The sequence below is a fragment of the Thermobia domestica genome, chromosome 10, assembly GCF_964235325.1.
Source record: "Thermobia domestica chromosome 10, izTheDome1.hap1.1, whole genome shotgun sequence".
Lineage (NCBI taxonomy): Eukaryota > Metazoa > Arthropoda > Insecta > Zygentoma > Lepismatidae > Thermobia > Thermobia domestica.
In genome coordinates this window covers 134147720-134165379 of record NC_137463.1, presented here as the reverse complement: position 1 = coordinate 134165379, position 17660 = coordinate 134147720, and the positions used below count along the sequence as shown (strand labels likewise).

Here is a 17660-nt window from a genome sequence, read left to right as displayed (position 1 = left end):
ATATATATATATATATATATATATATATATATATATATATATATATATATATATATATGTGTGTGTGTGTATGTATGTATGTATATAAAGTGCAGGGAACATACATTGAGTTCGTAGAGAACAAATATCCCATTCCAATATTTAAAATGTAACAAGAAATTGAAAATAAACCTTTGTGAATTTATCAATTTCAGAAACAGATAAATTCCCCTACTTTTTCACATGTAATAAATAAAAGTTCCTTACGAAGATTATTTTTGTAACAGAAAATAAGAAAAAAGTGATTTTTATTGTGATTAACACTCGTAAATCATAATTTCAATATTGGAATTTTGTATAATCAACATCTTAGAGCAGATATTTCTATTATAAAACTACCATTGTTATGTACAAAAATGTATTAGAAATAATAACGATTCGATAGAAGTACACACACACACACACACACACATATATATATATATATATATATATATATATATATATATATATATATATATATATATATAAGAAAATAGGTTTTCTATTTTGTAAATTAAAATGAAGTTATTTGTTGCTTTTAGAACGCAGTGCTAATAGTGCTGCTTTTTATGTTTATTTCCAGAAAATGGTCAGTATTTGCTTTCGTGAGTTACTTAAACTCGAGTTTTGGATAGTCAAAAATTTACAGTAGCCACTTTATATTATATCTACTTATTTATAAATGTTGCAGTGTGTAAATCTATGAAAGTAGTAAAGCTATGAGAAAACCGTCTTATGCGTATTAAACTGACGAAATACAATATTGTAAGATCAAAGGTGGATTCTGAGTTTTGAAGAAGTTTTTGTCTTTTGAAACATACTTGAAATGAAGAATCGTTGTATTTTCACTTCATGAAACTTTTTAAGACAATAGTTATTACCAATAAATTTTACGGCTAAAGAACAATGTAGGAATAAGTGTAGTATGTTTTTATGAATTGGAAAATATTCATGACTTTTAATAAATTGCAATTTATATGTACTCTACGAACTCAATGTATGTTCTCTGCACTTTGCATACACAGAGAGAGAGAGAGAGAAGTTGAATTGAGTTGATTTTGAGTTTAACGTCCCTTTCAGCAGCGAGATTATATAAGATGGGACCAACTGATTAACGTGTAATCCAAACTACATGAGCTCCCGCTGGGAATCGAAGCCAGGCCTTCCACGCCAAAGGCGCGTATGCTAACCGCATGGCAACGAAGGAACTCGCAGAGAAAGAGAGAGAGAAACACTGTGTAAAATTTTACTTCCCAACTTGAAATATTAGAAAATTTTCCGGTTCTCGAAAGCTAATTGGAAAATTATAATTTGTAGCTACTAACTTTCCTCTACAGAAATTCAATTTTATAGTTGAATGTCCAGTTAAATATAGTGGAAAATTTTCCACCTAACATCACTATACATAATATCCAAAATTGTTCGGATTATGAAAAGTGTTTTCCACTTGTTTCTACATCGTGATGAAAATTTTCCGATCTATGAAAATCCCTTTCACTTGTTTCTACAGAGCAATAAATCTTTCCGGTTCACAAGAAGTTGTTTTACTTTTTGCTTCAAAATGATGAAAATTTTCCGACTCATGAAAAATTCTTCAATTTTTCCATATAAGACAGAAAATGTTTCGATTCATGAAAAGTTGTTAATTTGTTCCTACATAGTACTGAAAATTGTCTGAGCCATGAAAATTTTCAGATTCTTTAAACGATCTTTCACTTTTTTACATTTCTGTACATGAATTCAACCAATTTTATGATTGCTGAGGAATTGTTACTTAATTACTGATATTTTTTTTAGAACGGATCACATCACCTCACATCACTAGGTATTGTACACTTTTCCAAAATATAATTGTGCACCTGAATTGTTGTCCCTTAAAATTTTATGTTTGGCAACAACACATCCGAAGTGATAGGAGGGGAAGTCATAGAAATAAAAAGAGACTTCCGAACACAGTTCACTGTTTGAAATACTCATGCGCACCTGAATTGTTGTAAGTCCCTTAAAATTCTAGCTTTCGCAACAACACATCCGAAGTGATAAGAGGGAAAGTCATAGGGAAAAAAAAAAGAAAAAAACGAGACTTCCGAACACATTTAACTGTTTGAAATACTCAACATCGTTTGTTAATGATATTTTTAGATCAAAATAGTACCTTGACAAATGCAGAACACTTGGTTGTAGGTAAGGAAAAAATAAAATTTAAAAAAATGCTTTTCGATCACAAATTTCGCCTGAAAAACAAAAAGTTAAGAAATTCGTTATCTATCCATACAACTAGAGGAAAATTTCGTAGTTGTTTCGATAGCCATCCGTGCTAAGTTTCTTTTTGTGGAAATTTAATAGTTTTGAATCTGGTTCTAATCGCACTGATTTTATTTATGTTATAACTTTTCAGTTATTCTAGATTTGTAGTTTAGTCTAGTATTACACGGGGGTGGTTGACAACTTTCTAATTTATCCAAAAGTAAGAAGGCGCACAAGTATAAAATGTTTTCTATATATCCCAATATGATTCCTCATTTAGTGCAAATCACTTCTTACATAGATCCGTAAAATTTTCGTAAACCTGCAAATAAATCAGGAGTTCTGCTGCTCAGGAAATCACTACTAGCCCGAATACTTCCTTCGTCACTACTACACCCACAGAACGAAGTTATTATTATTATTATTATTATTATTATTATTATTATTATTATTATTATTATTATTATTATTATTATTATTATGTAGGGAATAGGAAAAAGACAACGTGGTGAGACACCGTTTTATTTCGTCGCAGTTTGTTGTTATGAACTGTATATTGCCTTGATGAATCAGAACGACTTGGTTTTCACAGTAATCTCACATTTTTTTCTTCTTAAACGTAGTAAAAGTTCTCAATAGTGTACTCCAGTCACGTATCACCGTTTGCTAGAGAGTCTTTCAGAGTTCTTTAAAGAACTGGCCATAATCTTACCTCGAACAATCTCTCATGAGTAGAGCCCGCAACTGTGGCAAAATGCCTTTCTTTTAAAGATGCCTGTATCTGTATTTTTTTAAAAGGAAAAATTCATTTTGTGTTGTTGTGAGCCTGTAGTGCAGTTTTTTATTTTGCCTATTTTGCCTTTTAATAGCTTCAACAAAAATTTCAAATTATAAAGGCTCATTCTCGATTAGGAGTGTCATTTTTTTCATTGAAATGTCTGCGTAGCGTGATACCATGTTCAACAATAACATTGACTTCAGGTTGAAAAAAATGAAATGAAATTTTTGAGTTTTACGTCCCACGGTTATGCCGGTTAGGCTACAGGAGGCAGTGGTGATGAAGATGAATGAAAATGGCGGAATGAAGAAAGTGGGAGGAAACGGGAGAACCCCGAGAAAACCACGCACATGGTGTTTGTCCACCACAAAGTTCACTTGTCGGGAGCAGGATTTGAACCCGAGACCCCAAGTCAGAGGTGCGATTTCCTTCAAGTTGTTGTTCGTGGGATCATTGTTTCCCCAGTCGGCATCAAAAGAAACTGGAGTTTCTGTTAAAAAGAAAGAACTAAGTTCAGTCAACGAAGCATTCGAAGCAATATTCTTTATTTCAGATTCGAACGCACAAAAGGCCGCATCATGCCAAAATTTAGCATACCGTAGAGCAGTAAGTTATAAGGATACGTCCGTGAATTTGGCGCAGATACATTTACTACCGATGGCGCAGTTTTGTTATGCAAAGTATATGGCAAAGCAATTAATCACGACAAGAAATACTTTGTATCTCAGCATCTGAATACTGCTAAACATAAAGATGCTGCTTTGAAAATGACGGGACAGAAGAAGTTGTCCTTGATTTCAACAGCTGTTGGTTCATCCAATAGACAGTCACAATTTTCTTTTGACCTATGCAAGGCTTTCAGTACATAGAATCGCTGAAGAGATAAGAATGTTGTACCCTAAAGTAGACAAGCTAATTTCAAACACCAAAATAATATTTCTGAAATCTCCTTCCCGATGTCGGATTTTTAAGGAAGTAGCGCCCGAGCTTCCTCTTCCTCCACAGCCGATTATCACGACGTTTGGGATCTGGATTTCAGCTGCAGTGTACTATGCAAACAACCTGGAAATGATCCGTGCTGTGATGAAACAATTATCAGAAGAAGATGCTGCTTCAATTTCCGAGGTGAAAAATTTTTTTTGCTCCTCAGATCTCAGCAGTGATCTTGGATTCATTTCAGTGCATTATGGTAAGTTGACAGAGACTATTACGAAACTAGAGAAAAGAGGTGAAACCCTTCCAACATCCTTACAGATCTTTCAGGAAACAGTTGACCAGCTAGGAAAAGTGCCGGGGGAAAAGGGACTGGCTGTTTATGAAAAGTGCAAACATGTTGTGGCAGCCAACAAGGACTTTCAAAAAATGTTGAATATTTGTGATGTTCTTAACAGTGAAAATTGTGTTGATCTTGAAATGAGTCCATCTACAATAGCTGCATTTATGTACGCCCCAGTTACTTCAGTTGAATTGGAAAGATCATTTTCTATTGTAAAAACCGTTCTTTCTGACAGGCGATTAAGTATGACTGTTGATAACTTAAAGGAGCATCTTGTAGTCATGTGCAACCAGCATACATTGTAAGTAACATTTTGTACACATATTCATATAACAAGAAAAATATCATGTAATGTTTGAGTATTATAAAAAGTAACAACTTTTGTTTTTGCCTTTTAGTGCTTATTTCTCAAATTTTAAATGTCATTTTGCCTGCCTATTTTACACAAAATAAATGCCTAAACTTCCGGGCTCTACTCATGAGTATTTTGAGAGTTGAGATGAGATGTGTTTCCTACTGCTTTCAAACCAGATATTACCTGTTGCCTAACCTTAGCTTACGGTTTTATTGAACTGGATTAATTCACACAAGGTTAGTTCGACTCCTTCCCTATATTGCCCCTTAAGTTATTTACTTGCATTCATTGATTTCTTAACTTTGCACATCCCTCCCTACCTTGGGATGTTGAATACTTTACGAGTATAAGTGCTAAATTTACACTGAACCATGCTACAAAACAACAGTTCTAAACATCCAAATGTCTATTCGTAATGTTATATCAAATTAATTTCGTGTTTGGTAGGTTTTCCTTTCGTTGTTTCTGATTAGTTAATTCAATTTTAAATCTGATTTATTTCTCATGGTATATTGTTCAAATAAATGTCAGTTATTATAATATTAATGACAATAAAATTGTTTCTATGGTTTCCAGTTAAACTTCTTTTGTCTATGACTCTGCAAATCCAGTGTTCGTTCTTCAGTACTCATTTCAATGTTCGTAAAAGTGATTTTAAATGCTTTCCATACCTATAGTGATCTGCGGGTGAGTGCTTCAGTTTTTCGTAACAATCTTATTATAGTAAGTTATATAATTGTGGTTGAAAGCTATGCTGTCTTGTCTTGTACGTAATATTGTGTAGAATCTATGTTAGTGGGCTAATCTTGCTTGAGTTGAGAAAGAAAAGAATACTTGTGAGAACACACTCTTCAAATATTCAACTGTACAAATGAGAATAAACAGTATGACTTGGGGGAAGAGGGTAATGGGAATGTTCGACTGTTAAATAGTAGCGAATAGTGATTAATAAATTTATGAACTATTGTGCCTTAGTAATTTTAATCCTATAGTAGTTTGCAAGACTGAGTATCGTCTCACTCTTATCTACGCATTTCAGTTTTAGTTAAATCTTGAAAATCTTTTAGCTTTTCTCTCCATCTGAGGAATGAGTGGTCCCTAGAAATCATTCTTGACAAAAAACATGGCAGTCAATTCGAACGTAATTCATAATGAAATTCATCTATTTCTTGCCCTCTTGTAATTCGAAGCAGAATAAAATATTTGCCACTATTAAAGCCGGTCCACCAGCTACGAGATCGGTACTCTCAATGCCATTTTAGGTTTCTAGAGCTAAGTTTACAGCATCTGAACTCAAGTAGTTCACTAACTGCCTCGTGATACAAGCAGAACAGGTCATCTTAGAAGTCGAATGCGGGACTACGCACTCTCTTTGTTTAAATTGATGGATCTCATTTTAGAGCAGAATGAATGTCAACAATACTGGTGTATCGTCGAATGAGCGAACAAAATATTTGCTAAATTGTAAAATCTTTTTCGAGAATTGTATTTTTAGAAAATAGGTTTGTCAAGGTACACAGAAAAAAAATCAACGTCATCTGCTCTTGAGAATTTCTGAAATAGCTGTAAACCAGGATTCTGTTCATCAGTTTCTCTCTTTACTTACAAACCAATTAGTTCCGTAACCACCATAATGTAAAAAAGAAGAGCCCAGAGGAAAGAGTCTTGCACAAGTACCGGCACTACTTGAATTATTATTATTATTATTATTATTATTATTATTATTATTATTATTATTATTATTATTATTATTATTATTATTATTATTATTATTATTATTATTTTACATAATGTAAAAAAGGAGATGGATATCTTGGCTTCAGTAAAAATGCTGCTGGAGTGAATGTGTTCCCAGTAGTTTATGCAATCCGTGTGAGTCGATCTGCCCCTGTAGCTTATAGCAACAGTATGTCGTTTTCTGAATTGGTCGTTCGCGTTTTCTGTAGATATTACTCGTTTTCAAGCCACATAGGTGTCATCTCGCACCATGTGAGCTTTTTTGGTGGACACACACCATGTGCATGAGTTTTCTCGCTATTTTTCGTTTCCTCCTCCTTCATTCCACCACTTCAGTCATTTCTCATCATCACTGTCTCCCTTAACCTTGGTGCACAACATTTGGACGTTAAACTAGATACTTCATTTCATTTCAAAGCATATTAGTGGTGGTGTTTTTCCAAAACTAAAGAGATATGTAGTACTGAACATCGGAATACCGTACACCATAGGTGTCGACTACATGGGTATGGCCTTGGCTCCAAGACTTACGCATCCGTTGGAAATTTTCAATGTGTGCTCTTAAAACTAATATCGGAATAACATTTTCATGACATTGACAAAAACTTAGTGCGTGTGACCGCAAGTTTGATTTCATGGGCGGATACTTATACGTTGAATAATTGTTTATCGATATAACTTTTAGCCTTCTTAGGTAAACGGCACATCGAGGACTGAGCAATTTAACATTATACCACAACAATAAATCTATATTATAAAATTGAACGTGATTATGTTTGTGACTCCTATCTCTTGAACCACACGACCGATCTCGATCAAATTTTTAACATACATGAGGTTTGGGCCTGGGAGTGTTTTCATTTCACTTTGACGGTAAAACTTAGTGGAGGAGAAAGGGAGAGTTATAAAATAATAAATAAAACTTAATAACTCTTGAACAAAACGACCAATCTCGATCAAATTTTTAACATAGATGAGGTTCAAGCTTGGAATGTTCTCTGTCAGTTCACTTTGACGGAGCAATGTAGGGGAGGAAGAGAAGGGGGAGACGTACAGGAATCAATATAAATAAAAATGACTAAGTTTGTGACTTAATAACTCTTGAACTGATCTCAACCAAATTTTTAACATGTATGAGGTTCGGTCCTCGAAAGTTTTTCAGAGTTTGTTTCACTTTGATGGTAGAACCTAGGGAGGAGGAAGGGAGAGTATGAGTATATATATATATATATATATATATATATATATATATATATATATATATATAATAAAACTTAATAGCTTTTGAAACACCCGACCGATCTTGATCAAATTTTCAACACGGATGAGGTTCTGACTTTTTTTTTTTTTTAAATAACAAATCACTTTGACGGTAGAACTTAGGGTAGGAGGTGGGGATGGAAAATGTACAAAAATGAATAAAATTTAATAAGTCTTGAACCACCCGACCGAACTCGATCTCATTTTCAACATAGATGAGGATCGGACTTGAGGTGGTTTCTGTCATATCACTTTGACGCTGCAGTTTAGGGGAGGGGGAATGAAAGATACTTAAAAATGATCGAAAATGACCGATATTAAAATGGAGTCTATAGTTTTAGGGATCCTCCCGCAACTTGGGGGAGGAACAAGATATATCAAATTATCAAAAATTACCATTATTAATGTCGAACTCATGGTTTTCGAGGTCATTGAGATGAACAATGACACTTCGGATGCCGTACCTCGCAACATGGGGGTGAAGGAGATATATAAGTTTATTGAAAATGACCGATATTAGTGCCGAATCCTTAGTTTTTGGGATCTCTGAGACGAACAGTAACACTTCTGATGCCGTTTAAATTTAAATTCAGCCCCGCAACTTTGGGAGGAGGGGAGAGAGAAATATAAAAATAATTGAGAATGACCGATATCAGAGAGCGCTTTACTAATAGTAAAAAGTGACAGACTAACGAAATACATTATTATTATTATTATTATTATTATTATTATTATTATTATTATTATTATTATTATTATTATTATTATTATTATTATTATTATTATTTAAATTTAAATTTAAATTTAATCCAACGAAGTGGGTGATTGGTGCTAGTAATCCATACTCCCAAGTATGACTTCAAGTAACTTGGAATTTGATGCCGTTATTTTGTATTTCCAATACAAATCAAAAGTATTTATATAGATTGAGTTTACACAAAAGACAGTTGAATCGTTTTCTGTTCTCACTCAAATTATTCTAAAATATTAAGAGGTTTGATTATAATGATTATTATTTTCTCTCTCTCGTTTTTAGTCGGTATTGCTAAATATATCATCATCTTGATAATAGCTATTCTGCCATTATTGGCAGGTTATTTGCTGCAACTGCGAAGCTTCGACGTTCGGTGGTCCTCAGCTAGTCTCTTCGTCTTGACGTAGCAATTTTCTGTTTTATACCTTCCTTCAACTAGTCTCCTTCGCTCCCTCCCTCTCTTTCCTTCCACAATACCCTCCAGCACGTCCCTCATAATACAGCTCCTCCTCAGCCAATATCCTAACCAGTTCCTCTTCCTCCTCTTAACAATATCTAAAATTCTTCTCTTTTTTTTCCTACTGTTAATTTTTTTTTAACACCTTCTCATTCGTTGTCCGTTCAACACAGCTAATTCTCTCATTTTTTCTCCACGCCCATGTATCGAAAGCGTGCAATTTTTTCATAACTTTTGCGTAATGTCAATGTTTCTGCCCCATAGAGTAAATATTGGAAACAGTAAAACAAAGTCTCAATATTTAATTGGATGTTTAATACAAGGATTAGCTAATCGTGGTTGAAAAGAAAAATCTGACGCTTTTAGTGTGTAAAAATAATTTTGCAATTCATGGTATTTCAATAATCTGTGCCGTCTTGATTTTCTTTCATGCGTCTCAGGGGTAGCCTCTTCAGTTTGGGAACTAGTGGAATATTGGATCTGTTAAAAAATATAAACAGATTACGAAACGTTGTGATTTAGGCATTTCTTACAAGTAGTGAAGCATGGGCACCCATTAAAAAAAGGAAAGGTCATCATCTATGTTGTACACTATCATGATACTTACACAAAGTTAAACTACATTTACATTACATTTACAGTATATTACATTTAGAAACATGAATTGTATTTCCGTTCCTATTGGCGCATTGTAGAGTTTATTCTTTATATCCATAGTAAAATTTATCTATGAAAAGCTTGAGATTTCTTAAATGCAAGACTTACAAGACTCTTGCATGCAAGACCAAGACTGGGTGTGCAAGACCAAGGATTCCAGGGCAAGACCATGACCAAGACTGGATGTGCAAGACTAAGACAAAGACCACCCCGGTCTTGGTCTTGCATTTACTCATCACTAATGGAGCAGAAACATGGACATTACGTGAAAGTGATGAAAAACGACTGGAAGTCTTCGAAATGTGAGTGTGGAGAATGGAAAGAAATAATTGGCTCGAGCGGAAAACGAATGAGAGGATGTTAGAAAAGGAACACTTTTAGATATTGTTAACAAAAGGAAGAGAAACTGGTTGGGATATCGCCTCTGAAGAAATTGTATCATGAGGGACGTGCTAGAGGGTATGGTGGCAGGAAAGAGAGGGAGGCTACAATTAATGGACGATATAATAACAAAGTTGATACGTGAAGACCAAGAGGTTAGCGGAAGACTGTTTAACATAGAACCTTTCTCAGTTGCGGCAAATAACTGCCAATAAGAGCAGAATATCTATGATGATGATATATTAGACGGTAATTTGTTTGATACTTCAATTTCTTTATATAAATAATAGTAAGGTTTTTAATGTTTTTATTGTTTTCTACTTATTAGCGTTTTTATTTTTCTGCCTTCTAGTAGTTGTTTTCGAAGTCGGTTCATTATTATGATACGCAATATTTCAGTCAATATTTCCGTAATTTGGGTTGACGAAGCTCGGCATTTTTATTACTTCACACTGGATTAAGAAAGTTGAAGTAGAAACATATACAGTACTTTATCGATTCCTTTTCCTTTTTTAAAAAATCTTTTATTAGCCTCATAGTTAGGTTGTTATAAACATACTATGGCTTACGCAGATACTATCACAAACCCTACAATATCAAATAAGAACGAGTTGTGAAGTGTTAAAAATGTGTGGAATTTTCTGCTATTAAATAATTGCTACAACGTTTATTTGCAATAAAATTAATTTTAAATTATACTGTTCAAATAATTTATATGTCTGTTCGTGTTACAGAAGAAAAATGGACTATTTCATAAGTTATGTCAGACGGAGATTCGTCATGGGATTTATTTTAATTCCTTTGACAGTGACATTCTTAGTTTAGTTTTTGTTTAATGGAGCAAATCGATTTATGGACGGAACAACAGTCATAAATGTTGATTTGTTGCGATAAACCTAAGTATAAGAATTTGCTATTATATACCCTCAATACAATTCTATTTTTTTTTAAATTAGTATTTTCTTGCTTTACGTTCCACGCGTCTACTCTTTATACTAATGAAGACTATGAAAAATGAATAATAATTAAATTAATGTAAAACGACAGTATTTAACACTTATGCCATGATCGGGATCCTCAAAACTCTCGCACTACCTCCGATTATTATTATTATTATTATTATTATTATTATTATTATTATTATTATTATTATTATTATTGTAGCAGTAACAATAAGAGTTGAAGATGGTTGTGAAAGTGACCGTATACATATCGTATAAACACACTTAGTAGGCGGCAATTTGAAGCGTTCGCAAAGAGTTTTTATTGCTCATGCGTATGCTTAGAATACGCTGACCATGTATTTAAATGTGGATGGCTAGTCACAATGCCCTGCAAACGCGAAGAAAACGTCAGCTCGAGCGTATTTCGTGCGTTTCGGAACAATTGGCCACCTGCTGTTCAAAAAATGTCTAAAGGAAGCGGGAAAAAAGGATATAGTCTATGTGTTGCCAGTCAAGGGGATTTTAACAAGAAACAGCTGGTTGGAAGGTGCTTTGTGCAGAGTACTGGAACTCTGCTATTATAGACCTGGACCTGGTAAAAAAAAAAAAAAAAATCTAGGAACCCTGACTGGCTCACAATATGTCTGACGAAAGAAAATTTACCGAGTAGCCACCTAGATCGCGTTCGCTGCGGGGGGAGGGGTACGCATCAAAAACGCATTCTCGAATAGCCATACGTTAAACGCTCACAATTTTGTATTTAATAATACTGGTATTTAATAGTAATGGTTGTTTGTCATACCCCACAATAACTACCAGTTGAACAGTGTCGCAAGTTGTACATATATATATATATATATATATTATATATATATATATATATATATATATATAATTTCAAATTTCGCTATATCAGGCTGTTACAATTTTAAATCTGTCTATTACACGAAAATATACAGTAACACATTTATATTTAATTTTGCTAACTAAGGACGCTATAGTATCACAAACACCCCCAAACGTAAACGCCATAATGTTGGAGACCTTTACCTTTACGCGAGTAAGACGGATGGGGTAATACAGATCATCCAAGGTACCTTTGTGTCGAACACTAGTATGATCAGTATATTGGTATTTTGTATAGGTAGCAGCAAAGATAAAGCAATTAAAATTTTGATATTTTTCTAAAGGCTTTATTTCGAAAAAAAAGTACTTGGATATGTATTACATGTAATCACATGCAGGGGCGGATCCAGGACCGACTTCTGGGGGGGGGGTTGTCATACTGCTACTTTTAAGGGCTCCAAACTTAGGGATGGGTTTTATTTATATATATAAAATAAGAAAGCCTCCTCTTCTGGGGGGGAGCGTCGCCCCTGATCACATGAGTGATTTTCAAAAGACTTAAAGCATAATGCCGTATACTGTCATTGATATCTCAAAACCTTTCGGAAATATTAAAAAACATAAGTAGAGATTGCTATATTGCTTAAAATTACGTACGAAGAAATGTTAAAAATGATTGTTGCTTTCCTTTCCTTCTATAACATTACAGCAACAGTTTTTGGTAGCTGTGGCACAGTTATAGCAGCAATGATGTGATTTAAGTAGTGCTGCAAACTTTCGCAACGTTGTTCATCTCCGGAATTGTTAGAGATAACAAATTGCTGTAAACGGCATTATGATCTTTGTCTAGACGTGCATTGGCCAGTCCGCCTCACTTTCATTAGTTCGGTTATAAAGACCTAAATATTTGAATATTTATAGATTGTTGTGATATTGTAGCGTCCCTAGTGTGCAATAATGAATAGTAACGTTGGTATCGTATGTTTTAGTTTAATCGTACACAATTTTGAAAATGTTAATATCCTGACACAGTGAAATTTCGAGAAAAAATTTTTACAACTCTGTGGGATTGGCAGCTTTATTAATCTTGTGGTATTGGAGAGATGTCAGTGTATGGTACGAAATGTCTGTTTTCTATCTATTAGTTTAAAAGTTCTAATGCGTTTCAAGATAAATGCTTCACCCTGAATATGGATGCAGACTTGCCATGTATATTATCATAGTCGATTGTCAGTCCACTGCTGGTTGAAGGTCACTCCAGGTCTTCTTCACATCCATCTATCTTGGTAATTCCTTTTCAGATTATCCGCAGCCCTTCTTAATTTTGTCATCATGTTGGAGTGGAATGCTTGCCAGTTCGTTTCCAGTCAAGAGTTGCAATATTTCCAGTCTATTGCCATTTCAGTGCCTTTATTTCCATTTTAATATCGGTCGCTATCTTGTTGATCCTTATGACACCGTGTTTGGGATCTCTCTCTCTCTCTCTCTCTCTCTCTGTATATATATATATAGACCCTATATAGATAGATAGTGTGTGTTCGTGTCTCTGTCTGTCTTTTGCAGTTTTACTTTCCCAAGCTTTATCCGTTTTCAGTCAAACATAGCGGATTTTTGTTTTATTATTAAAGATTTAAAAATAATTGTCTTACTGCTTGAGATTGAAATAAGTTAAGGGAATCCTCTCTTCCAATTTTCGAAAATGCGTTTTCTGTTCGTTTCTACTGTGCACAGAATCACTAATAATTCATATTTGATCTGCACTCCTGAAACTAAACCGTGCTGATCAAACAAGGCCAATAAGTCACCGTGACATGACAGATAGTGCTTAAGAGTTACAAATCTCCAGAACAAATACGTCTCGAAGTGAATAAATTGATACATAAATAAATAGTAACTGTGGAGATACCAGAAGGAAATCGCGGTAGATACGCTTTGTTATAAGGATTCAAAAGGATCCTTTTGTTATAAGGATGTATATGAATTATTTACATATATATGAATTACTTTGAAACAAATTTAGATTAGAGATCGGGGGGAAAAAATAGTTTCGGAGATCTGTTGATAAGTGAATCGATGAGTGGTCGGTGGATTTACGCTTATAGTATACAATAAACTACGAAATACAAAGTAGAACGTTGTCCTCTTCGGAAGTTCGAAGGAAGTAATTAATAGCTTCTTCGAATCGGTAAAATATGTTTATGGAAAGTGTTTCAACCCCTTTTCTTCCCTCGGGATACGCGTTATAATGAAAGTGTATTGATGAAAATTCGTAGTGTCACCTCTTTCCATCCAATAATTCATCCCTCTTCCATTCCCTACCTCACCCTGATAACGGTGGGAGATGAATTTAGACTTAAACTGCATCGTGAGTGTCATAAATCATGTCAGTGTTCCTAAAAACTATGGACATTAATATTGGCAGTTTTCGATTATTTTTACATGTTACTTCTTCCCACACCCGTGCTGACAAGGGATGAACGTGGACTTACCGACATCAAGAAGGTCACTATTCATCTAAGCAACCCCGAAAACTCTTCATTGAACACTAATGTTGATAGGAGCTCCTTCGTCGCTAAACGGTTAGCGTATGCGCCTTTGGCGTGGGAGACCCGGGTTCGATTCCCGGCGGGAATTCATGTGGTTCGGATTCCACGTTAATCATTAGGTCTTGGCTCATATAGCCTCAAAGGGATGTTGAACTCAAAATCAACTGATGTTGGTAGTTTTAAATTATTTTTACATGTTAGCCCCTTCCTACCTCCTTCCGATGGATGAATTTTGGACTTAAACGTTGTTGGAAGTGTCACTTTTCATCTCAGCTACCTCCCCCTGAAAACTATGGATTGGACATTCATATTGGTCGTTTTCAATTATTTTTGCATGTAACCCTTTCCTACCCCCATGCCAATGGGACATAAATTTGGACTTTAATGGCATTGGAAGTATTACTTTATCTTGAATTTACACACTTTTATCGATCGTTTCGGGTTATTTTTACACGTCACTACTCAATTTTTCATATGAATTATGGCACGTAGTGCCCCCTTAAAACGATAATTTTTTAAAAATCTGGGGCACTGCTACGTTGATACAGTTTTATCTTCCTAACAGGTTCGTGAGATTTTTTTTTTTTTTTTTTTTGCATAAACCATGATCCCTCCATTCCTCCTCCCCTATTAGAATATGCATTTTCATAAATTTAACATCATATGATCCTTGGGAGGCCTGAGATTGATAATCATGCCAAGTATCAATTTAATTGTTTCAGGGTTTATTTCGTGATCCGATCGGACAGTTCCTTTTTAAACACGGAGGCTGTCGTGGTATCCAACCCACACAGGAACTTTGTGCGGTCTCCATCTTTAATATAGGATCTAATGTTTCCTAACTTTCTAGCATGTGATTTACATGAAGTGAAAACTACCTTTGCTCCATTATTGACGCATTTAATAAATCACTTTGTTTCATTTTGACAGCTGAAGGTCATTCGTGTTGTAAAATAAAGTATTCCGTCAAATATGTGTTGCGAATCATTGACTGCTTGTATTATCATAAAGATATAAGAAATTCCTTCTTTCAGTTAACGTCATTTCCACAAAGCTCAATAATTTGGTGATTCTGTAATAGCTGTAGATTTTTTCTGTCCTTTTCAATATGAAGATTGTGTTTCTATTAATGATTATTCTAAACACAATACAACGTGATCTGAATATAATATTGAATGTTTGTCTCAAGTAAATATGCGTACGATAAGCATGCTTTCTTTTTCTCGACAAAGGTACGCAGTATTTATTTAAAGGCGTTGTAATATAAATAAAACACTAGATGCATTGTATTTTATTTATTTATTTATTTATTTCTTTATTTCAGGGAATGGACACTGGATTTTCTAGAGCGGGATGGGTTGGGTGTGCTGCTGGAAAGTTTGGAGCGCTTGGGAGACAAGAGTTTCTCAAGCATGGCCGACACGATCACTCAGTTCAAATGCATCAACTGTATACGCCAGGTGATGAACAGCAAGACAGGATTGGAATACATTGTCGGGAACAGAGAATATACGCGACAACTCGCTAAATGTGAGTATTTACTATCTCCAGTAGCAATCCTAGTATTTTACTTGTCTACTAGTGTCTTCGAGTCCTATTTCTTTATTATAATAAATTTAAATTTTGTTTAAACTTTACTTTTTTCCTCCTCTTAGTTTTCTTCGAGGTAAGCGGTATACAACTTCAGTTAGAATAGAGAATACGTGTATATTAAGTCCTGTAATAGTTCCACACGATAGCATTGAACATACATCGGATTGATAGTGATTGTAGTTTGCTGATCGAGTCATTTGCAAAATAAACCGCCAAAACAGGATACCCGAGGAAGAGGATTTTATTCACAGCATACTTGGAGAATGTGCAGAGGATCAGTGACGTAACTAAGGTGGCAAACGCTTGGTTGTGGCTCGGGGGCCATATTGAGGGGCGCAAAACTGGACAAATATTTATTTATTTTCACTATAAGGCAAAGAAACGAGTTTTAGCAAACTAAATATCATAAAAGTTCTCAAACAGGACAACAACGACTATCTAACCTTAGCATAATATCCATAGAGCATAAGTTAGCTTCATAGCTATGTTTTGAGGTGCAGCCAAAAGAGCCTGCAAAGTTAAATTTTAGTTCCAGCGTTTTGTGTTTTCATTTAACTTGCATCGAATTAAGAGATTTGCAAAATGTTCGAATATATTACTCGAGACAACGGCTTGATTGATTGTCATAATTAAATATTATATTGTAAAGCAACAAATTGTTGATTCATTCTACACATATGCACATTACGATATAGTAATTCCAAAAACATTGTGATTTGAGTTATAATAAGACTAAGAATGTTAGGCATGCTACTTTCAGATTATTTGGCAGTCAAGTACTAATTAGTTTGATGTTTTATCATGTACCAAAATTTGAATTATGTGCTGCAATTTTGTAATCAAGTTTTACCACTTGAAGAAAAAATGGAATAGGACAATGGAAAAAATGGACTGTGTGATACCAATATCAGATGTAGTCGGGGAGCGTTTTGGTTTGGTTGGTCAGGGGAGGGCGCTAAGGCAAATTCTTGCTCCAGGAGACAATTAGCGTAGTTGCGTCGCTGCAGAGGATAGAAGCAGTATTGTAGTCCTAAAATTTTCATAGGGTATAGGCCTACGCAGTGGCGTATTTACGATTTTGTTTCGGGAAGCTTTGCTAACTTTCGGGGGGAGGGATTTGCCTGGAAATGTGAAAATTCTGCAAGATATTTCATTTACTTTACTATAGTAAGTAAGATTTCGAGGGTGGGCTTAAGCCCAGAAGCTCCCTCAAATACGCCACTGGGTATACGCCATTTTGTGAACATGTATGGTTGGCATAAAAGACATATAACAATAGAGAATACATTTAAAGAAAATAAATACTAATTCCATTCCATTAAATAATAAAAGAATTCCATTAAAGCTGCGATACCGTTTTATAGCCTAAAAGCATTAAACTGTTTCCCTGATATTCCTTTTCCACTGCGAAGAGGAACAGAGAAAACCGCGCCCAACTGTACTGTACCAGAAGAAATTAAGAAAATTGTGGGTGAGGAATAGGGTGAATGTAGGAATATCATGATTAGAACTTTAATGTTCACTGATTGAGGCAACACGAACTTGGAGGAGCTGACGTAATATTTATCTTTTTTTCTCTCTCTCAATCGCAGAGTAGTGAGAGGAGTTTTTTCTTGAGCGATTAATATACTTGAACAGCGCTAAAAAAAAGAAAAGAAAGAAAAAGAAAGAAAGAAAGAAAAGAAAAGGAAAACGAACTGATAATAGTCACTTTATCACTGGAGTCATAACCCCGGATAAATAAACAGATATAAACGAAGATAAAATATTATATCGGGCCGCGGTGACTCAGTGGTAGAGCGTTCATC

The 17660-nt window shown here is 34.6% G+C and overlaps 1 protein-coding gene across 6 annotated transcripts in view; it reads left to right on the top strand.

Annotated features, from left to right (window-relative positions):
* LOC145662721 (inverted formin-2-like) overlaps nucleotides 1-17660 on the top strand; it is a 435970-nt gene that overhangs the window by 336204 nt on the left and 82106 nt on the right. For 4 of the 6 annotated variants that reach the window (XM_081728580.1, XM_081728579.1, XM_081728584.1 and 1 more), the window contains one exon: nucleotides 15584-15789. In XM_081728580.1, the coding sequence (XP_081584706.1) occupies nucleotides 15584-15789 (206 nt within the window). Of the gene's footprint in view, nucleotides 1-5253; nucleotides 5365-15583; nucleotides 15790-17660 lie in introns of all 6 variants that reach the window. The other 2 variants (XM_081728583.1, XM_081728582.1) reach the window with 1 other exon arrangement.